The 26911-nt window shown below is 41.3% G+C and overlaps 1 protein-coding gene across 2 annotated transcripts in view; it reads left to right on the forward strand.

The window, feature by feature from the left end:
* eml3 (EMAP like 3) overlaps positions 1 to 25649 on the forward strand; it is a 49584-nt gene extending 23935 nt beyond the window's left edge. For both annotated transcript variants that reach the window (XM_054600954.1, XM_054600955.1), the window contains 18 exons: positions 9024 to 9059; positions 9674 to 9794; positions 10147 to 10296; positions 12923 to 12992; positions 13400 to 13510; positions 13818 to 13913; positions 16590 to 16724; positions 17074 to 17212; positions 17396 to 17547; positions 17713 to 17838; positions 20554 to 20685; positions 20835 to 20902; positions 21266 to 21354; positions 21977 to 22074; positions 23137 to 23224; positions 23314 to 23412; positions 23514 to 23644; positions 24787 to 25649. In XM_054600954.1, coding sequence (XP_054456929.1) covers positions 9024 to 9059; positions 9674 to 9794; positions 10147 to 10296; positions 12923 to 12992; positions 13400 to 13510; positions 13818 to 13913; positions 16590 to 16724; positions 17074 to 17212; positions 17396 to 17547; positions 17713 to 17838; positions 20554 to 20685; positions 20835 to 20902; positions 21266 to 21354; positions 21977 to 22074; positions 23137 to 23224; positions 23314 to 23412; positions 23514 to 23644; positions 24787 to 24993 — 2048 coding nt within the window. In that variant the 3' untranslated portion in view covers positions 24994 to 25649. The remainder of the gene's footprint in view (positions 1 to 9023; positions 9060 to 9673; positions 9795 to 10146; positions 10297 to 12922; positions 12993 to 13399; positions 13511 to 13817; positions 13914 to 16589; positions 16725 to 17073; positions 17213 to 17395; positions 17548 to 17712; positions 17839 to 20553; positions 20686 to 20834; positions 20903 to 21265; positions 21355 to 21976; positions 22075 to 23136; positions 23225 to 23313; positions 23413 to 23513; positions 23645 to 24786) is intronic.
* Positions 25650 to 26911: the final 1262 nt, after the last annotated feature.

The raw sequence follows: 26911 nt of genomic DNA on the forward strand, positions 1-26911 counted from the left end.
AATTATTTTTTGTCAGGTCTTTAATCCTGAAATTGAGGCCACATCACTGTGTTCATCACTTTATCCAAATGGCCAAGGGATTCAATTTGCCATATACACAAGGTATTTAACACAGAATCTTAAAGTCTAGATGGAAAACAAGATTTTTGGCAACTCTTATAACCTGGTTTGCTCGAGCTTCAGTCAGTAGTTTTTTTCTTGGTATTGAACCTTAGTCTGCATGCATTGATTAGAGGCCTTGAAAACACATTCATCAATCCATTTCTTAATTACGCATTTTATGCCAAAATACAAGTTTCGGTTTTATTTAACATAAGAGTTTTCCGTATTTATCTATTTTAATTACATATATAGTACATGATTGGTTGTTTGTAAAGCTGTAGGATGTCCAATCAGATTAGACGATATTCTTACCAACTGAACTTCTGCTAAGTCCCATCTCTCAAATGCAGACTAGCCAATCAAAGTGCAGCATCAGACAGCTCCAGGCTCTGCTCCAGAGACTCAAATGAAATTGTTTCAGATGTTCTTCATTACCAGGCTGGTTTTGTGGATTTGGAGCTGGTCATGGTTAAACTTTATGTAATAGTGATAATTACTAAGCAGAGAGTTTGGAATGAGATTTATGTTTCTAAAACACAACCTTTTCTACGTAAAAAAAAACCTGTGGAGCTTACATGAGCAGGGTATGTTGGCTTATCATTAACTAGCTTTGGGGCTTCTATGCTACGCTAGCTGCTGTAGTTATACTGTATGTATACACACGCTGATTTTTATTTTTAACGATTGTAACAGTGAACAAAGACCTATCCACTTTACAGGAACAGTGTTGTTCCTTTATTTCATTATCTTCTTTCTCGATCGCCTGCTGATGTGTTGGTTTGCTTTTACACTGTGATCTGTAGCTTTACCTTCTATCTTTATCTTTTAACTTGTTTTCACTGCTGAATTAGTTTCATATCCTTGATGTATCCTTCAAACTCATTTTGAAGACCCTTTTGTCTGCTGCAAAAAGGGCAGTTAGTGACAGTGTGGGCTGCAGGGTAACTCTGATAGCTTGGCGGAGTAGAAGCGGGGGTCAGGACTTAGCCATGGTTCAATTGGGCTACTTTTTTATTTTATTGGGCAGGTTCAATGGTTTTTGGCAGCTTTTGATAATGTGTTCTATTTTGTGTACCATTTGTGCGGTTAAATGTGTGGATAAATTACAGAATATATTCCATTTTGCAGTATCCTAGTTATACGTTTGCACATGTAAGCATCCGATCCTGGTCCCAGAACTTTGTCCTGTGCTGTTGTGTAGTAGTGAAGAAAACAAAGAATACAATGTAAAACGGCATTATGATGGTCCACATGCTGAAAGTGAACGTTTGATGGCGGTGAACTGTAGTGTCGTTCTCATCTTCCATTATTTGAAGATATAGAGGAGACAAAGACACACCTGCACAAAGACAATCAGAAACGGAGACACTATTAGAGTCATGTAAACAAAGAGCTGAATAACAACAGGGAGAGGGTTACCATGGTAACACTCTTGTGTTGGCATAGGCTCCTGTTGGGAGTTCTTTGAATTCAATTCAATTCAATTCAGTTTATTTTGTATAGCCCAGAATCACAAATTACAAATTTGCCTCAGAGGGCTTTACAATCTGTGCACATGTGACATCCTCTGTCCTTCCCTCACATCGGCACAGGAAAAACTCCCCTAAAAAAACCCTTTAACAGGGAGAAAAAAGGAAGAAACCTATGGGAGAACGACAGAGGAGGGATCCTTCTCCCAGGATGGACAGAATGCAATAGATGTCATGTGTACAGAATGAACAGCATAACAGAGATACAACACATTCAATGTATATGGCATAAATGATTCATATAATAAGACTACTTATAATAACAGCAGCAATTATTACAGTAGAATTATAGTTATGAAAATAGGGATAGTAATGTGATTAATAATAATAATCGAAGTAGCAGTGGGTGTCAGTCGGCTCACAGCAGGAGGCACGACTACGGTCCAGGTACCACAACGATTCATGGAAACCTGCAGAACGAGAAAGCAAAAGGGCTTCAGGGTGGAAGTAAAGCTAAAATGCTTAATGGTACAGGTAATAGTAATAGTAATGTGACTAGTAATAATAATGGTGGTAGCAGTCGGTGTCAGCAGGGCCGTAGCAGGATGCACGACCACGGTCCAGGTACAGCCACGATTTATAGAAGCCTGCGAAGCGAGAAAGCACAAAGACTCCAGGGTACAAGCAAGTCAATAAGCGTAATAGTACAGGCAATAATAATAGTAATGTGACTAATAATGATAGTGGTAGTAGTAGTGGGTGTCAGCAGGGCCTCAGTAGGTGGCACGATGACAGTCCAAATATAACCCCGATTCCTGGGAACCTGCGAGGCGAGAAAGCACAAGAACTCCGGGGAAGAAGCAAAATCAGTAATGTGCATAAATAGGAGATTAATACATAAAGATGGAGGGAGAGAAGAGGAGAGAGGAGCTCAGCGTATCCTAGGTAGTCCCCGGCTGTCTAGGCATATAGCAGCATATCTAGGGGCTGGACCAAGGCGAACCTGAACCAGCCCTAACTATAAGCGCTATCAAAAAGGAAGGTCTTAAGCCTGCTCTTGAAAGTGGTGAGTGTGTCTGCCCCCCGGACTGAAACTGGAACCTGGTTCCACAGAAGAGGGGCCTGATAACTGAAGGCTCTGGCTCCCATCCTACTTTTATATACTCTAGGAACCACAAGTAACCCTGCATTGATGGAGCGCAGCTCTCTAGTTGGGTAATATGGAACTATAAGTTCCTTAAGATAAGACGGTGCCTGGCCAGTTAGAGCTTTGTAGGTAAGTAAAAGAATTTTAAATTCTATTCTTGATTTAACAGGGAGCCAGTGCAGAGAAGCTAATACTGGAGTAATATGATCTCTTTTCTTAGTTTTTGTTAGAACACGTGCTGCAGCATTCTGGATCAACTGTAAAGATCTAAGAGACCTATTAGAGCAGCCTGATAATAAGGAACAAATGCATGAACTAGTTTTTCTGCATCGCTTTGAGACAGGATTTGCCTGATTTTCGCAATGTACCATATTTTCCGCACTATAGGGCGCACTGGATTATAAGGCGCACTGTCAATGAATGGTCTATTTTCGATCTTTTTTCATATATAAGGCGCACCGGACTATAAGGCGCATTAAGCGAAACAAAACAGTCAGTCAGTCAAACTTTATTAAACGTGTTCACAATAACTCTCAACATTGTTCAAACGTTAATGAGCGTATTCACAATAACTCCCAACCCTGTTCAGTTGTAACACGTAAAAAAAAAACAGTCTGAAACCGCTAAATCAAACGTTAGCGTATTCACAATAACTCTCAAAATTGTAACACGTAAAATACAACACAATACACTGACTTTTTCAGTTCATTCCTCGTTCACAAATCCCTCAAATTCTTCATCTTCAGTGTCCGAGTTGAACAGTTGGGCGATTACGGCATCCAGCATGCCCGGATCCCTCTCGTCATTATCCGAGTCAGAGTCAGTGTCGTTGCTGTTACCTGGCAGTTCAGTGATGATTCCGGCCTTCGTGAAAGCTCGGACCACAGTTGAGACTGATACCTTAGCCCAGGCATCCACGATCCATTGGCAGATAGTAGCGTAAGTCGCCCGGCGCTGTCTCCCTGTCTTGGTGAATGTGGGTTCGCCTTCTGTCATCCACTGCTCCCACGCAGCTCGCAGTTTAACTTTGAACGCCCTGTTGACACCAATATCTAGCGGCTGGAGTTCTTTAGTTAATCCACCCGGAATGATGGCAAGCTCCGAATTAGTTTGCTTCACTTTGTTTTTGACAGCATCGGTGAGATGGGCGCGCATGGAGTCGCAGATCAATAGGGACGGAGATTTGTGGAAAAAGCCATCCGGTCTCTTGACGTAAATTTCTCTCAGCCACTCACTCATCTTTTCCTCGTCCATCCAGCCCTTCGGGTTAGCTTTGATGATGACGCCGGCTGGAAACTTTTCTTTTGGCAAAGTCTTCCTCTTGAAAATGACCATGGGTGAAAGTTTCTGGCCATTAGCCTGGCAACCGAGAACTACAGTGAAGGATGACTTCTCGTTCCCTGTGGTGCGTATAGACACCGTTCTGGTCCCTGTTTTCTCCACGGTGCGGTTCACGGGGATATCAAAGGTGAGGGGAACCTCGTCCATGTTGGTGATGTGCTCTGGCCGGATCTTCTTTTCAGTGATCTTCTTTTTGCAGTACGCGCGGAAAGTGGCCAGCTTTTCTTGGTAATCTTTTGGCAGTTGCTGCGAGACGGTAGTTCGTGTGCGGATGGAGAGATTACGTCTTTTCATAAAACGAAAGCACCAAGAAGGAACGCCTCGAAAGTCATTGATGTCCATGTCCCGTGCTAACGCTGTTGCCTTCAGCCGAATAGAGACTGTAGAGACGCTTCTACCTGCTGCTCTCTGTTCAATAACCCACTGTTCAATTTTGTCCTCTAACTGTGGCCATCTCGCTTTGTTCCCTCGGAAACTCTTTGTGGTCTTCTTTACTTGGCGCAGGTCATCTTCTTGCTTCCTCCACTTCCGTACCATTGATTCATTAACGTTGAACTCTCTCGCAGCTGCTCTATTCCCATGTTCTACTGCGTGACTGACAGCCTTGAGTTTGAAGTCCGCGTCGTAAATGTGTCTCTTGACAGGTGCCATGTTGGGTCCTTATACACACACACTGTAATATGATGGTGAAGCACAGTATGTATTACTCCGCGACGCTCCTGACTACGGTAGCCGTGATGCTGCTGCGGTGCGGCTTTGTAGTTTACCAAAGTCGTACTAAAACATTTTGACAGAGCGCCGTGTACCACACAAAATCGCTTCGAGGTCAGTAAGCACAACCAGAATTAATCCATATATAAGGCGCTCCGGATTATAAGGCGCACTGTCGTTTTTTGAGAAAATTAAAGGCTTTTAAGTGCGCCTTATAGTGCGGAAAATACGGTAATCACTTTCATATTTCTTCACCCTATTGATAAAAAATGTTCTTGGCAATTTTACTCAGCATGCTTCCTGTCTATAGCTATACATAATAGGACAAAGTGTTTGCATGAAAAGAGCCCTTCGTTTTACAGGTGACCTTTTATGTGGAGTTCAATGCAAGAATAGCATTGCTAGGAATGTTTTTTTCCCCCCTTTGAATGCTGCATGTAGTGTAACAGAAGTCCTAGAAGAAGAATATTTAGAGCAACATAAATAGACCCGCTGCAAGGATTTTGTTATAATCTGGACTTTTTTCAAGTGTTGCTGATATCAGTGATGGCAAGGCCACAGTTGAACTATAGTTCTGTACTTGTGCCTGTGCAGCTTCTCACTTGTTCGAACATGTTGTCATTTATTCCAAAAAAACAACACATTCCCAACCAACCCCACTCGTGGTTAGTGTAGCTTTTTCTAGAGTGTTGGCCTTCAGTCTGGTTACGGTTAGTCCTGTTTTTAGGTCTCGTTCCTACAGTACAGAGTGTAAGAGGACACTCACTCTCTCACATTGTTTGTGAAAGTCAAGCAAAAGAAAAATTCTGTTAGTCTATGTCTGTGGAAAATTTGGCATCAGACGTTGATGAGTGACACTGCTGTACAGGTTGTTTCAAGGTGAATTGCAAACTGATTTCTTAGATTGACGTTCCTTAAAGGTCTTAGAAACAATTAAGTTGACGGGACTGTTCTGGGTACAGATAGGGCTGTCACTATTCAAAATCCGAACTACTCCGCAAATGAGGGAAAAGTTAAATATTGATCTTATCCGTAATTACCTTTTTGAATGAAACAGGCAATTCCTTGTATTGATGTTCTTTTTGACAAAACAGAGAAACCTAACGAGTTGTGCTGAACAAATAATCATGACACTAAACTGTTAGAAAGTTAATGTTCAGAAGCATTTTGGATTTTACACCGTAGATGCAAAAACTCATGAATAAAGTTCAATTTCATTGAAAGTTAATTTCAACAACAACATAACAACATATTTACATTTCTATTTGTGTACAAATTAAACAAATGAGATGCAACAAGTAATTGATATTCTGGTAGGCATATTTTTTTAACTTAGCCAGGATAGCATTTTCCCCTGATTCCAGTATTTATGCTAAGCTAGTCTTTTTTTAGTGGAAGCAGATCCGGTGGTAGCAGTTATTGAGAACTTTTCTATACATCAATCAAAGAAATATGCAGAAATAAGAGTTGTTATATTATGTATACGCATATTCCCCAAATACCTACCTAAATAACAAGAAATTATTCCTATTCCTAAATCAGTCAATTAAAGTACATTTTGTTCTAATCGGTATGAAAACTTCCTCACATCTGTGCTACCAATGGATGCGTTACGTGTTTGAATACTCTTCAAATAGATTGATAACAAAGGTGTAGTAGTAACAAAGATAATGACCGGATAGTGTTGGAGCCAGTACTTCTCCCTCAGGACAACCTGCCTAGATAACTCCCTACATCAACCTTTAGTTAGACATCCAGCTGAAAGCCGCCGGGTCATTTAGATGCTTCGTTTATGGCTACCCTGTGAACACCAGAAGTATCACTCAGCAGGACATTTCAACCTCCTTTTTTTATGTGAGTTCTCGTGAACTCCGCGGGGCCAGTATGGGGCTGTGGGCGCTGCCTGGAATCACATCCACTGTGGTTAGCCGAGCAGCCGCACCACTCCAGCCCGCCTGACGGAATGATGGATGGTCAGCTTGGCAGAGGAGGTCGCCAAAATAACATTTTTTTCAAGTCTTCCCCTCTCTCTGCTCTGCGCTTTGATTGAGAATAGTTCTGCTTGGCATAAGTCTAGCATTTTAGATTTCTTGCCGGTGGAGGGTTGCAGGAAATTTAGGGTGGCGTAGGACAAATTTCTCTGGAGAACTATTTTTAAATACTGTTGTGGTAGCAACCAAAGTGTGACTGTAGTACTGAATATCAAATTCTCTTAACCAAAAGTGACAAGAAGCATCTGTCAGATTTGTAAGCTCAGGGGCTGAATTTGTAACCTTGTTGACCGTTGTTTATCCCCATCTGTGATTTCATCACTCCCTATTTAGCTCTGTATGTTATTCTGTTGTTATTCGACTCATTTTGTAACGTGAAGAATGCTGAGGTCACAGAACTACCCACTGCTATGAGTCCGGTCATTGCCATCGCCATCTGGACCCATGAAAGAGAAAAACGCTAGCTGGCCCGTCTCATTTCTATAATTTGGGAACACACCTTTTGTGTGTACAGGAGTTGCTGATAACTCAGCAGGGGTTGACATAACATAAGCAAGTTAGGCTAATTAGCCTTTACTTTCCGAATAAAATACTAACTTAAAAGCACAATGGAAGGGCTAATGGTTCACGGCTAATGCCCTGTGGTAAACAAATTCCCTTTGTCAACAATTGTAGGCTACGCAGTGGGATGTTATCCTTCACCAGTCAGTGGCGCACCACTGAAGTTAACAGCTTATCTCCTAGAGAAGCTTGCTCTAAGTTGTCAGTCAACCGTTGCCATGGGAATCTCCCACACAGGGACTCTAGACTTAGATATTTCCACAAATATGTGCAAAAACAATTTAAGTGAAGAGAATATAATTGCGCAAATATGGCATGGAAAAAAGTGTTGTTTTTGAATCATTAAACACCAAGTATTTTTTTGGTACTAGTAGTAGGACTAGTAGAATGTAATTTAAAGTGATGCCCAGCGCTATATACGGAAGCCCTGACATGCAAATGCGAAAATAAAAATCTTGTGATTCATGTCATCTGTCTGATCCTAATTGTTTTATCGCCCGTGTTTATGTCTTAAGAACTGGGTTTACCAGGATAATTTTTCTAATGTACTTAAAAAGACTTTATCTGTAAAAATGGGTTGAAAAAGAGTTTTGGTAGTTGACATTTTTGTTGTTGTTGTAATACTCGGCCACGAGGGGCACCACTTCCCGTGTTCTTATTAGGACTAAAAGCATTAATGTTGTCTTCCACGGGATTTTTCATTTCTCCATGCACGCCAAACACAAGATACATTAAATTGCGTGTCATTAATAAGTTGTGCAAAGTAAAACTCATTGCGAAGTAAACATGAATGCTTTCCGTCCGATCATGGGGTAATTGTGCTTTTCAGCCTCTTGTGGCCAAAATGATTATTACAACAACAAACACTTGATCTTTCACAGATGAAAAAAAATGAATGCATTGAAGGATTATTCTTGCTGATCCTTTACTCCCTCACTTGTCTCTCAGGGCTTCCGTCCTACATGGGATGGTCCCACTGTGTTATTGTTGTTTTTTATCTTTGCTGGTCTCATTACTGAAAAAAATGAAAAAAATATTTAAAAGTTTGTAATACTATTCTCCAAACAAGGACTTGTGACTTTACTCATAAATGAACTGTAATCAGACAGTGTTGATAACTAGTGTTCTTATGAGCCTTTTACAAAATCAGCAGGTGAAACAGGAACAACTTTTTCTTCTTGTCTTGCACAGCTTTGATTTATTTCCTCCTCACTGACTTTTGCCAGACTGAGATTTCTGTCTTGGTAAGTCTCTTCTCAAGGTGTCTCTCTGGCCGCTTACCAGTTACCACCATTTTATGGTCAGGCAAACAGATATTTAAAGACCCTGAGTCTGAGCAGTCACATTTCAGTCTGCTCAGCCTTGGCCTTGCTGCTTGCCTTAACACCCCCCCACACACACACACACACACACACACACACACACACACACACACACACACACACACACACACACACACACACACACACAGCCGTTGCCAAGGGAAGAGAGCCACGTTAGAATTCCCCAAAATAAATGGAAACTATAACCCAGCTTGAAATTCAAAGCTCATAGATCCGTCCCGTAAAAGAAGGGGAATAGATCCTATGGGATCGTAAGTCAAAGTTAGGTCAGCTGTGGGTGGAATCAGCTGTGACTTAAAGCTAAGAGGATCTTGGTGTTTATTTATTTGGCTGACCTCATGCTTTCATTCTCACACAGGATCCCCCGGATCCAGAAGAGGAACCTACAGCCAAGGTAGACCTGCTATTATGTCCCTTTTATATTTGTAGCTCTTTTTATGCAGGTTGGAATGAGCCCTTCATATCTACACAGGGAGCAGGTCCTCCACTCTGAATCCGCTAGAACAGACAAACCAAACACTGGCTCCAAAGAGGGCCTTTCACATTTCTAAGGTGCCCAAAGGCCACCATAGTTCTCCGAATGCTACATCACCGCTAGATGACACTTAAACCAACAAACTGCTCCTTTAAGTAAAAAACATGCCTAAAAGTGACTAGACACATAATTACAAATTACCGTTGCTCAATACATTTCAAGCCAAAAGAAAGACATGGCAGTAATGTTACATAAGTTGCTAACACATAATGTATGTACCTGGTGTTTTATCTGGAAAAAAATACAATTTCAGACAAATAATTTCAAAAATAAAACGACAGTATTGAAATAACAAAGGCTTCCTCTGCAGCCTCAGTTATGGCCCTGGATAATAGTTGTTAATTTACAATGTACAATAAATGTCGGTAAGAGGAAGTAGGAAGAGGATACGGGGTAATAAACAATAAAACCCTTGTCTGCCTCTCTGTGTATCACTACTACATTCCTGGTCCTCTGCTCTGTTTGTCTTCCAGAACAGTCGATCAAAATGTTCATCCGAGGCCGGCCGATAACCATGTACATCCCCTCTAACATCCAGAACTATGAAGACCTGAAGATGGAGCAACCCTCTGAGAGGCTGGAGTTGGATTGGGTGTATCCTTCTAGAACGCCACAGCAGCGTTCAGCCTCTTTTCGTTTATATTCATGAGGGTTATGTTACATTCAGAGAGTGCTGATATCACTGTGTGCTCATTTCCTGGATTCAAGCCACACTGTCTGCATTGGAAAGTATCTCTTTAACAGTCCAGTGGCTGTGAGAGCAGATTAACTGTTTGCTGTGAAGCTGTGGGAGCCATTTTTTAGAGGGACAGTTCAGATAAACTCAAATGTTCAGATGCAGATTAGTTTATCGTGAACTAGTTTTCATTGTTGTGTGAACTGTTCCTTTCAGGAATGAAATGGACCAATGATTAACTTGAATGTCACCTTGACCCCATCATGTCAGCTATGGTTACCGGGGCAGGGACTGCCGAGCCAACCTGTACTTCCTTCCAACGGGCGAGGCGCTGTTCTTCATCGCCTGTGTGGTTGTGCTTTACCACATCAACAACCGCACACAGCGCCACTATGACAAACACACCGATTGTGTCCGCTGGTCAGTGGGATACAATTTATATCATCTGCATAAAGAGATACAATCAAATTAAACATATTCATTTACTTCTGTTTGAGGAGCTGGACTGGATGCATTTAGCCCAGCATAGCCTAAAGACTGAAAACAGCTAGGCAAGCAGCTAACTCACTCACTCCATTTCAAATTGCTTCATATTTACATCATCCAAAGCATGATTGGAATGATGGTGGCTGCTGGAAATTTCAACTGCCATATTCATCTTAAGTAGAATTTTTTTAAAAATCAGATTTTTTGGGGGGGTATTTTTAGTTTTACACAGGGTGGTTTGAGTCAGACAAACACAGGACTTTCACCCAAGAGACCACCATTTCATTTTACCTTGACTCAATACTTCACCTACGTACATAACTTAATTTTCGTGACCAACATCTTTTCCTAAACCTAACTCTGTGGTTTTGCTTAAATTCACAATGTTAACCAACTGTTTGATTACCAATTTATGACCGTTGACTATTTAACCTACACACATAACTTAATATACAAGAATGTCCCGTTAAATGACACGCTAAAAGTTGACATGACAGGCGAAATGTTCTTAAGAGTGGCGTGCTATTTATACGTCTTCCCATGAGATCACATTGTTTTCACTATCATATCGGTACAGGTTTGGACAGCAGAGAACAAGTGGTGTGTTGAAAAGCTGTGGACATACAGGCACAGATATTTTACCTGTGTAATACTTTATTTTGTTATTGCACACTAATAACATGTTTAGCTCATGACATGACATTATACGGCATACCTATCTCTGACTTATGGTGATTATGAGTTAAGCCTGTAAATAGAGGGCGTGAAAATCATTATCTAAAACTAGTATTGGGTTCAAAGAGTTCAAAGCTATTAAAACATATTAAAATCATTACAGACCACTAGAACCTGACACAACATTTTAAAGTCAATTTAACCCTGCTAAGAGGTATCAAGAAATCTGTATGTCAAGGGCAAATAAAGAGAGTTCTTTTCTGCTTTAACCAATACGGAACTCACCCAGTTCTTCATAAGGCTGCTGGAGGTGGGTGCAGTATTTACTGTGTGTGCTAGAGATTTGGGAGGAAATCAGCATGCTGGCATGTCACCACATGTCTCTGAACCACTTTAAACACAAAACAAAAATAACTGATGTCTCTATTGACAGCTAAGATAAAGAGGAAATGGGTTCACATCTGGTCTCAGAGGCAGGGAACTTTCCTACTGCGTGATGTCTGGCACAATCCAAATACCATTTACAAAGCCTGCAGTGAAGTGTGTGGAAATCCAACTGCTGTTTTCCAAACAGATCACACCGAATACCAGTTCCAAACTGCCAAGCTCTCCACGTGGAGCCATTAATATATGAGCAACCTGACCAAATAATGAGACCATCAAGGCATTAACACACACATACTCAGTGAGATGAACCTGTGTATATCAGTTTAAACTTCTTTCAGACCAACAATCTATCATAAAGGCCTATTATTTTCATATTCATACAGTATGAGTGTTTTGGACAAATTTATGATAAGTGCTGGAGATGCCAAATTTTACTATATTTTCAACAACTTTTGGGGCCTAGAAGCCAAGAGAACACAGGGGAAATTGGATAAAATTTCTGACTTGGACACCTCACAAGTTTGTGGGTTTTGGCATGAACATATGGGAATTGGAATAGATGTGTGCAAAACAGATCTATTACTGTGCCCCTATTGATGTGTGAAGGCCAAATGCGTGGGGAACTAACAATGGTTTCCAAGTTGCACGTAAAAGCTACTCTTCCTACAGGGCCGTCCATAGTTATTTAGGCAGTGACACGGTCTTTATATCTTTGGTTGTTTACTCCAGCTCATTGGATTTGAAATGAAACAATGACTATGAAGTTAAAGTGCTGACTTTCATCTTTTAAGTGGCTCAGTGGCTCAGCCGTCACCATGTTGAGAGCCACGTAGAAGCAATAGATCGCCCGAATACCGTATTTATCACCTTTAAGAACATTTGTGGGAGCCTGATAATCAATTAGTTATCATTGAGTCTGACATATTCATGCTAGTTGTATCAATCTCATTAACATAATTTTCACACAATTTAAGCAGTTTGCTAGGAGCACGTTTTTCAAATCTATAGAAGAAATATGTAGATGTAACGGTTATTAATTAGGTAAATTGACTTCCAACAACTTGTGTAGCTGCACCAGTCTCATTTATGTTTTTTGACGCTAGGTAGCTAGATTGCTATGTAGGATGATGAAGTCCCCACTCTTAATCCCGCCTACAAAACTCAGATTGGTCGATTGTCTCTCCAATTTGTAGAAACAGCCATCAATCAACACAACACCAAACCATGACAGGGTCTAGCTTGTGAACATAGTGGAGCATGTAGCCGCTAAAGAACCAGATATTTACCTGTAGTCGTTTGTTTTGGAGTACGGAACACAACCAAAAGATGTCTCACTGTATGAATACGTCACAGACTGCACTTTATTTCACCACAAATACACACAATTACTTACACAGATATGTTGCAACGGGACAATATATGTGCAAAGTGTTTTGTCCAAAAGCCCTGTGCAACCCCTGATATTTATTTGATTAAATCATTTTTGTTCTTCCTGCAGTCTGACCCTCCATCCTGACAAGGTGCGCGTGGCGTCAGGCCAGACAGCAGGGGTGGATAAAGACGGCAAGGTGACTACTGCTGTGATAACAGTCTGATCGACTACATATACTACATTCATATTTCTATATATACTGTATTTCTGTACTCTAACCCGTACAGTATTAATGCATTTGTCCCTTTTTAAACATCTCATTGGTAACCCTAGTAACAACCCTTCAGATATACAGTGTTTTGCTACATTTTATTTTTCAACTCATGTAACCAGTCAGTAAAAAAATCTTAAAAGGCTGTTGAATTTTGCCTCCAATAATAGGTAGTGGTATCTCTAATAGATTGAAGTAAAGTGTGTGTGTGTGTGTGTGTGTGTGTGTGTGTGTGTGTGTGTGTGTGTGTGTGTGTGTGTGTGTGTGTGTGTGTGTGTGTGTGTGTGTGTGTGTGTGTGTGTGTGTGTGTGTGGGTGCATGTGTGTGTGTAGCCCCTTCACCCTTGTGTTCATATCTGGGACTCCACCACCCTGGTCACCCTGCAGACGATCGGCCTGGGAACCTTCCAGAGGGGAGTGGGATCCGTTGCGTTTTCCTTCGCTGTGAGTAGATTTCTAATATGCCATACTGTAGATTCCCAAATAGCTACGAAAAAAAATGATTTACTTCAACTGCAGCAAGAACCAGGCCTTTATTTGAAACTGCTGAAACGGATCAGGGGAGCCATGAAGTATGATTCATTTCAAACATTAATAATAACTAAGTCATTTTAGTCACTCTCTGTGGACAGCAACTAAAGGTTACAACCTCAATACCATGTTACAAATTACATGTGAGCAAAAAAAGTGCTGTGGAACTTTACTTCACACTGAGTTTCCAGCGTTGATATGTTCCCGATATCGTTTCCAGGACTCCGGAGCGTTCCTGTGTGTGATCGACGACTCTAATGAACACATGCTTTCTGTGTGGGACTGCAACAAGGGGACCAAGCACGCAGAGGTCAAGGTAAAGAGCAGCCAGGTGTAAACTAAGCTAACAGGCATAGTATTAAAGAATGAGGCTACTTATTATCACCAGCTTTATTCAAATATTATAATATGTGTTGCATTCATCTTAGCTGACTACACACTATGGTAAGATAATAAAATGATAGTTCAAAGGCACAATAATAAGACAGTTGTGAAAATATGGGCATGAATATTTCTTAAGAAGGTAAATGAGAGATGAGAGAGATTTGTGGTTTTAAGATTCAGGATTTAAAAAAACCTAATAAAGATGGCTTGTTTTTTCCTCAATATGCATGGGATTAACATACAGTGGACATGTTTGTAAAGGAGGCGACTCGTGGGTATTTTCACTCTCGTATCTTGAGGTGATAGGTCAAAGGACCCCATTGAAAACGGCCCAACTTTTAAACGTTGCTTCTTCCTTTCCGAGAAGCTAGCATGACATGGTACCACTGGATTTGTTAGGTGGTCGAGTTTCATATGATATGTTATTCTATGTTCACTCTAGCTTTCAAACCAAGCCTGCTACAGCCTCTGGAAGAGGTGTCGGATCGCTAACGGGTCAAAAAGTGACAGCCTATTGCTAATATTTAAAAGGACGAAATCTTGCAAACACAACTGACATGACTTTATAAGATGATGTTGTGTTTTCAGCTTGTTGTGGACTTTCTCTGCTGCAATGTGGCCAAATGAAATGTTTTTACAAGAATTATGACAACGGTAAGCTAGCAGTTTTTGCTAGGCTAAACGTGCTCTGAGGCGACCACACCTCTGAAAACACACGGACATGCAACTCGTGTCGTCTGACTCCGAAGCAACAAACCGCCCTACTTCCCAAAATGTTGCACTGTTCCTTTAATAGCTTTCGGGGGCGATGTGCTTCTGCAACTTTGAGAACGTTTTTACATCATCTGAAATTTCTGATCATTATCAGTCGGCGCAGGGATTCATAATCTCTGCAGAAACAATGAAATCCTTCAACGAAGTCGAAGCATGAGAATCCTGCCGGCTGCTTAACGTGAACACAGTGACGGAAGCCCAGCATGTCTGCATGCTGAATGTGTAGATGCTCTTTATAAAGAAGGTCTGTTAAGAGAGATTAAGGGGGGGGTGGCGATGATGTCTCTGCTGTGCTTTTATGGGCTTTTATCCAAAAACGCCTCAACTTCCCTGAGAGCAATTTCAGCCCGGCTGTCATGGCAACAGTGTAAATATTTTATCCAGTGAATTTGTCCAGCTGTATATATGTATGTATGCGAGTGTGTGTGTGTGTGTTCTGTAATGCAGCAGTGGGAATGCATAGGTGGTGTTGTATATCATGTCATGTCAGGATTTTAATGGGCTTGTGCAAGAACTCATGTTTTGTGGATGGTAGCATCCAGTGTGCGTGGTTCAGTGTGGGAAGGCAGTTCAGTGCTGACCCATACTGTATAAACAAACAAGTTCATCCAACAGGAACAAGATAATTATACCCCCCCCCAAATACACACCTCCTCCCCTCACTCTGCACAGCACTGGAATAGTCCATATGCCACTTTACGGCTGAGCCATGAATGGAGCTTTTTGTGTAGAAAAGATGCTTCTGTACTTTCTGTACATATTGTATACATTGGTCACTGAAGAGCTGACTCTGGGGCTGTTTCTGTTCCTGATGGCAAAAAACATCGTTGTTAAGATGATTTTGAAGTGGGGTTGTATGAGGTACTTCTCCACAGTCAGTGTAATACCTGCAGTAGATGGAGTTTGGAGAAACAGACAGGATTATACCAGCACAGCAGCAAAGTAATGTACTGCTGTGGATGTATTTTAGACACCTAAAAACATCTACACCAGTTTAAGTGTTTGCCTAATTTAGAATAATTTTGTGTGACTTTAGTGTTTTAAAGGCTTAGTTCAGATTCCCCAAAGACACACAATAACACAAACAAATGACCTGATCAATCAGCCACAACGGTTTTCTGCCAGGTAAACACACTGTCTTTATCAAAGGAGTCTCGTGGCTCTGGTTATCTAAGTAGTACATTGCTGTGCTCCTTCTTATGTATGTTATCATGTTGTTGCGACTAACATGTTGGTATGTGCCAAACTCTGGCTGTCATGTGGTCATGAACAGGTAGTGTACGGTGGCTCCCCAGCTGGAGAGGAGGCGGAGTTTGAGTTTGCAGGCCGTTAAAAGCAAAACAATGCGCTAAAAGAGGCTCAAAAGCGCCATAAAGTTTCGGGGAGCTGCAGCTTTGTATAATCATTCTTTGTGCAACCTCTTTCAACTTACACTTCATTTGAACCATTGTTTATTTAAGAATACTTATAAGTGAAGCTTTTAATAGATGCATGAAGTTTTTTGTTTTTTTTAAGTTCTTAAAGCCATAGTTATAAATTACTCAAATGACTGTAAAGTAATAATAAAATGATATGAAAGGAGTCAATCACAGAGATTACAATTATCACTTGACTCCTGCAACTCACCTCAGGTCTGTGGAGCTTTTGAGCCTCTTTTATCTCGTTGTTTTGGATTTAAGACCTACATCATAACTTCTAGGCCTCTGTCTATCTGCCTTCATCAGTCATGTTTCTCAACGTTTCCACATTAAAAATGTTAAATGTCATTTAACATTTCTATGCTAAAAGCGTATTTGTGTGTGTGTGTGTGTGTGTGGGTGTGTTTTGACTTCAGAGCACCAACGAGGCTGTGTTCGCCGTGGAGTTCAACTCCAGCGACAGCACCAACATCATCACCTGTGGCAAGTCCCACGTCTACTTCTGGACACTCAGCGCGGGACAGTTCACCAAGAAACAAGGCATCTTTGGGGTGAGACACAGTCACGTTTATCCTGATCGCTAAACACGTGTGGCCAATATTCAGTATCCTTTAATTAGTTTCACTTACCTTATTGTCTGAGTACGAGTAAGTACTACAACATTAAGTTTGCAACTTCCTCAGTTTGAGGCCCAAAAAGGGAAGTAAGGAGAACACAGAGAGCTGGAAGTAACCATTATCGTTCTGAAGAGTGCAAATATTATTATAAGAGATCTTAAGCATGTGGACTAATTTAAGATGTAAATCTGATTAAAAGTGTGTAGTACAGTAAAACAATTAATTATTTAAACACCTGTACTAATGCTGGATGAAATTATTGTTCTACAAACAATCTTTTCAGAAATACAAGAAGCCCAAGTTCATCCAGTGCTTTGTGTTCAGTCTGACTGGAGATGTTCTGACCGGGGACTCTGAGGGGAACATCCTGACCTGGGGGAAATCAGCTGCAGATGTCAAAACGCTGGGTAAAGGAGCCAAAGGTCAGTGCCGTACATCAATACACACCGTAAATAAAATGTCAACATGAAAAAGCTCATATTTAAAGCTGGAGGAATCCTTCATAAACACATTATTATGATATAAATTACCATCATTAATAATATGGATAAATCAACAATCCTTTGGTCTCAATACTCTCTCATAAACTATCTTTATTTATCCAGAGACCTTCCAGATCATGCGTCAGACCAGAGCCCATGAGGGCAGCGTGTTCACCCTGTGCACCCTGCAGGGCGGCGCTCTGCTTAGCGGAGGAGGGAAGGACCGTAAGATCATCCGCTGGAGCGCCGACCTGGCACCCGAGAGAGAGTGTGAGGTGAACTGTGTGTGTGTGTGTCTGTGTGTGTGTCTGTGTGTGTGTGTGTGTGTGTGTGTGTGTGTGTGTGTGTGTGTGTGTGTCTGTGTCTGTGTCTGTGGTTGGTGGTGCTCTATTAAGTTACATTCAAATGAAGCTTGTTGATTACTGTGATTATTTGTCCAGATTCCAGAAAATTATGGAGCAGTCCGTACCATCGCAGACGTGTATGGGGAGGAGCTTTTAGTTGGTACAACCCGTAATGCCATCCTCAGAGGCACCTTCTCAGACGGATTTGTGGCCATAGTGCAGGTACGCTAACAATGTAGAAGTATGTTAGCATTGTCAAGTTTTGGGAGGCTTTTTGAGGATTATTCTTGGATGAAGCTTTGTATGTACTGTAAGGGAATGGTGGTAAGAACAAGTGCAGTTTAGGATTTGTCCGTTGGCCCCTCCTTCCCAGATCAACAACACTAGCCAGCGAGTTTAGCAATCTTCTGTAAAGCTAGCTAAAAACTCACGGTTCGGATCATATCATGGTTTCAAGTCACGGATCTGATGGGATCAGCACAAAATGATAAAAATTTAACAGAGAGATCCGCAATCATGTTTCTTTTGGTTGCTCATCAGTGATCCATATTGGTAAAACTAGTTTTTCTATCTCCACCTGCCCAAAAATGATTTCCATTGCTCTCACTTAAGTGTAAACTGTCAAAAAGGATACAAGATAACATTTGAACACCTCATGATAGCGTTCTATTTCAACTTTGCCCAATACTCTTCTGGAGTGAGTCTAAACACATCATAATGTATGTGAATGGAACCTCAGTAAGTTAGCTGTGAGCACCAGTGCTGCCACTGTTACTAGCTCTCCCCCCTGCTGACTGTTGTTCACAATGTAACATTATCAGGGATCAGACAATAGAAAGCATAGATGCCAATATCTTGATCTTATTGATAAATATCAGAATATTAACGATCAGCATCATAGTTTGGAAAAACGTAGTTTCAGACAAAGCCCAGAAATGTCCCGAACATATCAAAAATGAGATGTAAAAAGAAAATCTGCAGATTCAGACACCACCACTTACTTCTGGTGGGTCAAAATGATGATTGAGATTAATCTGTTTACAGTGCAGTAAAACAAGCTAACAATGTTTTAATGAAGAGGCCAATCAATAATCTTTCTTTTTCAATCATGTCGTGAGCACTGCTGACAAAGTGATCCGCTGATGAGAACATTTTATCCAGTTTCTTTTATTGAATGAGCGCATTCAGCGCTAACCAACAACAAAAAACATATGACCGATACGCTGTGATTCCTGTGGCTTCTTCACAATAAAAGCCTGCGTTTGGCCGGTTGAGTCCCTTTTAACGTGAAGCATCAGCAGCCGCAGAATGTGTGGCTTTCTTCAGCCATAACGTATAGCTCTCATGTGGTGTAAAGGGGTTGACCAGTAAACAGTGAGGCCGGGTCCAGTGAGATAAGATCACAAACAGTAACACTGGATTACATGCTGCATTGTTCCACGAAAATCCCTCAAGCATGCAAAGATGCACCCTGCCACTATCTTTGATAACTATTATAGAGAGAGATAATTACTCATAAATACTTTAAAGGGCTGAGCAGTGCTGACTGTTAATGGATTCAAAGATTGATTTCAGATTTCATGGAAATCCGTAAGATTGTAACTTTAATGTTTAAGTTGTTTAAAACCTTTATTGTTTCAGTTTTATTGTGCTTAAATGATGCAACTTTATGTATGGATATCACCTCAACATACCTGACCCAAGGAACACTCTGGGCTCCAATGTGTGTTTGACTGTGTACACTGCACATGGTGGGCACTTGAAGATGACTGAACACACACACAATGCACAGGGATTGGGAGGTCAGAGGCTCATTTTTGTCCCAGTGTCCCCTAACGTGTTAATTCAGCTCCGAGTATCTTGTATCCAGATTTATTCAGCCTCCTTAGATCCAACAGCTTACAGTCAACAGCTGGCATCAGAATGCATTTCAGTCTCCACTGACCTCTAGAATTTGGCTTCCTGCTCACATTGGATTTTCATCTGTGGGAAACTGAAACCTCTTCCAGACAGAAATCACACACAGAAGTCTAAAGCACTGATAGTTTCCCCTAGAAGCCACAGAGATCACTATACCCAACAGCCGTTGGATAGAATGAACAGCATGAATTTGTCATGTGAAAGATGTCCACTCCGTTATATACAGTGTTGCTTGTAGACGTTTGAATAGGCCGAAAGTTTGTTTGAATAGTTGTAGTTATTGTTCAAAAATGAATCCTGATCATATAATTCACATAATTAACTAATTCTTTTTATTTTATTCTAATTTCATATGTAAGATAGTATTTTTCTCAAATGGAAAAAAGTGTCAATTTGGGGAAAATTGCACTTGGAAAGTTTAATCTATCTTGACTTTGGAAGTACGAAGAAATGTATGAGCAATTTTTGTTTGAGGGGTCAAAAGTGCTAAATTTGAAATTCAGAGAACTTGATTTTCTCCATTGAGCTAAAGAAAAGTGGTGATCCGGCGGCTAGCAGCTAACAGCGACGGGGATGACGGAGCTAACAGTGTTTACCTTAGGGGGAACTGGAGGGTGGGCACTAACAAATGATTTGCTGCTAATTAATGCTCTGAATGTCGAATCAAGAACCTTAAAGGTTGTTTTTTTAAAGTGTTTGAAGATGAAAATAACTTCTAAGATCAATTGTTCAGAGAACTGGACCCTGGTGGTACTTCAGTGTGTGAAGGAACACGGCTGTTTGTTCCGGATTACTTTTTATGGTACAGTACATTTTATATTGTATCACCAGCACACCTGCTGAGTGTGTACTGGTGATACAATATACAATGTAGTGTACCATATACGGTATGGTCCCAGTGAGACTGATATGTACTATAGCACATGGACGTCTCATCAAGACTTCATTTGACTGAACAAGATGAAAACTGATCTTTTGTTGTTTCACTATGCGTGGTTGTGTGTGCGTGTGTCTCAGGGTCATGTGGATGAGATGTGGGGTTTGGCCACACACCCCTCTCAGAACATCTTCATCACCTGCGGCCACGACAGGCAGGTGTGTTTGTGGAACACAGAGGAACACAAGCTGGACTGGTGCATCACGCTGGAGGTAGGAGACACACTCTTCCTGACATATTTCCCCTAGTGTACTGGATTTATTTTCAAGATATCATTCAGCTGACTGGAATAAACCCATTGATACTGGTGACAGCAGTGCTGCCACACATACAGTTAACTAGTACCTGGTGTCTCTGACAGGAGTACGGGCTGTGCGCTGATTTCTGCCCAAATGGATCAGTGGTCTCAGTCGGCCTCAACACAGGAAGGTAATAACGCACAACACAGCACTTTTACACCTGGATAAAATAATTGACCAAAAGGTTTGACATATGAAAGTCATGTCAACAATCAATACATGCAGTATATATTAACTGAAACATTTTAAAGGAATAATTTTGGCTAATACGTTCATTCCCTCTCTCAAGGTTGGTATCAATAACCCACTCCCAGAGAAAAGCAAATAAGCACGTTTCTCAAAATGTTGAGCTATGCAATAAGGGAAGTTTGCAGAGGAGGAACTCTATGGTCTTTGCCATCACATAGATGTAACTGACGAGACAGAGCTGCCTGCTGTCCAGTCACTCCTCATTACTGATGCCTCTGTCCCACCCCTCTGTGACACTTAACAGGTGGATGGCCCTCGACCTGCTGACCAGAGAGGTGGTCTCTGAGTCCACTGATGGGAACGAGCAGCTGTCCGTCATGAGATACTCACCAGGTCAGCGCTCTCTATCGTCCAACTGCTCTCAAAATGATCATAATCCAAAATTTGGGAACATGCCATGGTTTGATAAAGCCAAGCCAAAAGCCATTTTTAACTTAAAAAACACACAATGGCTGCACGGTGGTGTAGTGGTTAGCACTGTCGCCTCACAGCAAGAGGGGCCCGGGTTCAATTCCCGGGCTGGACAACCTTCTGTGTGGAGTTTGCATGTTCTCCCCGTGTCAGCGTGGGTTCTCTCCGGGTTCTCCGGCTTCCTCCCACAGTCCAAAGACATGCAGCTTAGGTTAATTGAAGACTCTAAATTCCCCGTAGGTGTGGATGTGAGTGTGAGTGGTTGTCTGTCTATATATGTCAGCCCTGTGATAGGCTGGCGACCTGTCCAGGGTGTACCCTGCCTTCGCCCATTGACAGCTGGGATCGGCTCCAGCACCCCCGCGACCCTTAACTGGATAAGCGGTTATGGAAGATGGATGGATGGAAATCCTACAATGATTGTGTTATTCACCAATACACCAAATGATATGTGAAAACCTACTAGGAAAAAAAAACGGATTCTGATTCTGAAGATATTGTGGAAATCCCCTTTAACCGCATGAATGGCCTCTTGTGTTCTCAGACGGCAGCTTTTTAGCTGTTGGATCCCATGACAACTTCATCTACATCTACAATGTGACGGAGAGCGGCCGGCGTTACACCCGCTTTGGGAAATGCAACGTGAGTTAAATATCAAATCCATAAATGTTCCTGTTTGTTCCCTTGGATTTCCCCCCGATCCAGTCTGACCTCTGGGAGTGTTTTTTGTTCCGTGCCTGTCCATCACTGCTAATGTTAACCAGTCTTCTTTAACAACGAAAAGTGTGGTGATATTCTAGATTTTTCTTGCTGATATAACTTCTTCCTCTTTGCCATAGAGCTCCATTAGAAACACATCAATGAGTCCCACTGTTGCACTTCATTACCATGAATACACACACTGTAGTTTATTTTGACTCAATTCCACATACACGGTCCTGCTGCCCCAAAAAATCCAGAGTAGCAATAGGAAATTAATCCGCCAAAGAAAATAGTCCCTAACAGTGCACTAAATCTCTATTAATACACAATTATATGGCTCATAGACGATTGGCAACCGTGTCGGCAACAAATAAACATGAGGGGGGTATCTGCAAAAATTACATTTGCGCCTTTTTTTATTTTTATTTCTGCGTCTCAAAACATTGAAACTATCCGAACTAATTAGTTTTGTGGTCCATTGCGCCCCTACTTTTAGTGCATGTTGAGCATGCCCCACGGGCAGCAGCTCTGCACTGCGCTCATGCGGCGGTTACAGCTGATAACGCCGTCCCAACCCAACGCCCTCGTGGTGGAAGCTAAGCACCCACCCTCCGGTTCCCCACTCGGGTAAACACTGTTACCTCTGGCAGCACTGCTGCCTGTGTTTGCGATGTTAGCGGCATTTTGAGAACCATGTGGATGCATTCCTCAAACATAGGAATGCCATACATTTGGAATTAAGCACCTTTTAAAATCAGCTGAACAAAACTTTTAACTGCCAAATTTGTGATCCTGAGCCTGACCCTAATTTTTCAGATTTTCATCTAAAAACAGACACAAAGGATGAGATTTATTCATCCATTCAACCATAGCAACACAAAACCCTTCACCACTTCCCCGGGGAAGATGGGACGTATTGTTGTTGGAAAGTATAGAATAAGACCTTCCTTGTCATCTCGTAGAGCATTATGTGACACTGCCTCTGCTTATCTGTCCAATCAGGGTCACTCCAGCTTCATAACTCACCTGGATTGGTCCAAAGATGGAAAGTACATCATGTCTAATTCGGGCGACTATGAGATCCTTTACTGTAAGTGAACAAGTGTAATTTTGTATGTGAATCCTCAAACATCGTGACGATCTACTGTTGTGACTGTGAAGATTAATGTGATCTGACAGGGGACATCGCAGCAGGGTGTAAACTGTTGAGGAATCGCTTTGAGAGCAAAGACAGAGAATGGGCCTCCTATACCTGTGTGCTGGGCTTTCACGTCATAGGTGAGATGCTCCACTGCTCTAATTTCAAGTGTTTCATGTGCCTAAAACCACGCAGTGTTGTTTTATCCTGTAGGACTGCTGACTTGCTGTGGTGTTTTCAGGTGTGTGGTTGGAAGGCTCTGACGGCACCGACATCAACGCCCTGTGTCGCTCCCACAGCGAGAGGATGGTGGCCGTGGCCGACGACTTCTGTAAAGTCCACCTTTTCCAGTACCCCTGTCCGAAACCCAAGGTAGCGCCCGTACACAGCCCTCAATGGGTCAACCTTTCCGTCTACTTTGGCTCGATGCACATGAAAAGCAAACATTGCTCTCTAACTGCTTCCTTAACATAAACACCTGTTTTGGTCTATATGTTAACAATAATGTCTGGCAGCTGTTGTTTGCCGACACCATCAGTAAATTGTGAGTATCAAGTGATTCCTAGATGCAGGATAATGTAAGTAGTAATGTAGAGTTGCTGTAACTAAGGACATTTCAAGTATCCAATCATTTGAATTACTGTATTTTGAGAACTACCATACTTTTTTTATAGCAGTATTTCTGATCAGTTTCTCAGTAGCTTATCAAAAATATTAAGACTTTTCCTCATTATCATGTAGTGGTTGAAGTAAGATTTAGGTGCTTTATTTAAAAGTGCTATGTGTTTTATTATTTATTTTTGACTAAAATCAACAAGTTTGTCACGATAAATTATAGTCAGTTTTTAAATTACGTTACAATCCAAACTGCAAATAGTTACTTCACCATGATGCAAATTTGACAAAATGAAAAGACATTCTGGAGCACAACAAACCACAAAGGTACATATATTATTAAGCTTGATTTCAGTTAGTTAAGTTATGTTTATTAAGTAAGTTACACTAAGATCAAGGTCTTATTAGAGACCTCAGAACAAAAGCAAACCATATTTACAGTACAACAAGACAACAATTAGTCAGTCATAAAAGTCATTCATAAAAAGCAGTCATTGGACACACATACACTCATTTTAACAGTCTCTAATGTCATAAAAATGTCAGCATGTTAAAGTGGGAGAGATTAGTCTCTATTTTTAGTTTGTTTTGAAGCCTACTCAATAGCATCCAGGGGTATCGGTGCTTGGTGCTTTGGAAACCTTGTGTGATTGACAGTAGAGGGAAAATGATGAGCTGAAGTTAGGGACCATTTTATAAGTCGATACAAATGGTGAGGAGAGCTTAATAACATTCTCATTTTTATCAAAGACACTTCAGACCAACTCCAATTCTTACAACTCTTCCCATTATATGATCAACCTTCATCTTTAAAGAAAATGATTCATTTTGACTTGTGTGTCCTCCCCGCTGAGGTTTACTGTGTGCTCATAAAGACGGGCCTCTTCTCTCCTCTCCAGGCGCCGAGCCACAAGTACGAGGGTCACGGCAGCCACGTCACCAACGTCTGCTTCACCCACAGCGACTCCCACCTCCTCTCCATGGGCGGGAAGGACACCTGCATCCTCCAGTGGAGGGTGGTCGGAGGCGGGGCGGGCGACAGCAGGGAGAGGCTAGCCTCGGCCTCGTCCACCTCCACCAGCTCCCCGGAGCCTGCCAGCACCTAGGAGGGACATCGGGTTATTAACAGAGGATGTTTACACCACCAGATAGGCCGTCAGCCGGTGGACGGCAGCCGCCGTTATGGGCTCTGCAGTGGCACTGCTGCGTCAGCTTCATACAGAACATGTAGAGGAATCCTCTCCAGGAGGAATGTCCACATTAAATTTACGCTTACACACCTCCATCATCATGTGAAACTGGGCAGTGTGATTCTTCCATCATTCTGTAGTGGTGAGGGCCGTTAGAGGCAGTGTTCTGTGACTAGACTTCTACAGCGACATAGACTTTGGTTTCAGTCAACATTCCTGTTTTAGTCCACCTTGTTTTAACAAACTAACCAAAGTGCTGCATCGCGGCGTACGCCATCGGGGCCTTTAAAGACGTGTACATAATGTATTTACACATTTTTTTTAATATTTCCAGCAGCGTTTGGTTGACATCTCGCTAATAGTGAAGCTGTTTTTTAAGCTTGCATCAGTACGACTGTGACAAACCTGTTCAATGAAATCAATTCTCAGCATCTCTGATTAATTCATCTCTCAAAGAGTAGATCATTACACTTGAAAACGATTACTTTAGTGCAGTTTTATATATATTTAAGAAAAAATTTGGGAATACTGTGATGTATGTATCTGCCATGCTCTCAATAAATAACTGAAGACTGGAAAATGTGTTGTGCGTGAAGAGTCACTAGTGGGCAGTGCTGCTTCAGGAGTTGTGTGCTGTGCTGCGTGTTGAGGAAATGCCTGATCCCAAACACTGAACCGCACAAAGTACACAGGGGTTTTGGTCTTCCAACTCAGTCCAGTCAATGAAACTTACTAGAAAGTAGAAACTAGTGGCCACCTTTAGTTCAATATATATTAAACCACTGGATTATTATTACTGATGCATTAACATGAAAGAGTTATTTCAATATTGTAGCTGGTTGAGGTGAGCCTGATTTTTCTCTTGGTTTAATTTATGGAAGTGCATTGCAGTAAAGGTTGTTCAGGTTTATAGCAAATATTTAGGAGCTCGAAAAATCCTAAACTTTTGCTCAATTTAAATTTGTTAGAAGTTATTGATTAAAAACAGCATAGAATACTGAAGGTCTTTGGCCCTATCTTAAATCTCTTGAAAAATTGTCTATATTGATTTTGGAATATTTATATTTTGTAGAAGTTAGGGACAATAACTTTAGAATTTATTTGGGATTATAAAAAAATATATATATATATATATACATATCCTATTTGATTTAGGCCCACTCTGGATGCAGATGTGGGTGTTTCAGTTTAGTCTATCAGTCAGATAATATCAGGGCATTAGTGTACCGGGTCCTCCAGATCAGGACTCACTCCATCCTGCCCCCCTCTGGCTAAAACTAGAGCTCATGTCCTTAATAATACTGAATGCCAAACTTTTCACAAAGCTGCATTTGCTATTAAATCAGTAAGTCATAGTTTTGTTGTTAGATGTTTACATCGTTGTGCCCCAGCAGTGCTGGATAGCACATTTGCATTCAGGACTATTTGGACAAAAAGTTTGATTCTTTTCGTCAGTTAAGCTTAAAGTACATTCTACCTCACTCTATTTTATTTTTGTTGTATGCAACTTAAGCTTAACTTAAGGAAAATATTCCTTAGAGTCACTTTTGAGAGACAATCTATTGGAATTGCTACTTTGCCAGAGAGCATGAAACTTTTCACCAAATTAGTGAATTACTTCTGTCAACTTTATTAAGACGGCTTGGAGACAGGAAATGAATGCTGATCATATATAGAGGATGGTGCCTTTCCTGTATTCATATTTGTTCAATAACCGGCTGACAACAGGTTAGTATTCTTAAGGTCATGTTGGGAAATTGTGGCATTTATTTTAGAACTGTCCACTTATCAAATCATACTGGTCTATTTGATGGGCAAAAAACCTCACCATCTC

This window comes from Anoplopoma fimbria, chromosome 7 (assembly GCF_027596085.1).
Source record: "Anoplopoma fimbria isolate UVic2021 breed Golden Eagle Sablefish chromosome 7, Afim_UVic_2022, whole genome shotgun sequence".
Lineage (NCBI taxonomy): Eukaryota > Metazoa > Chordata > Actinopteri > Perciformes > Anoplopomatidae > Anoplopoma > Anoplopoma fimbria.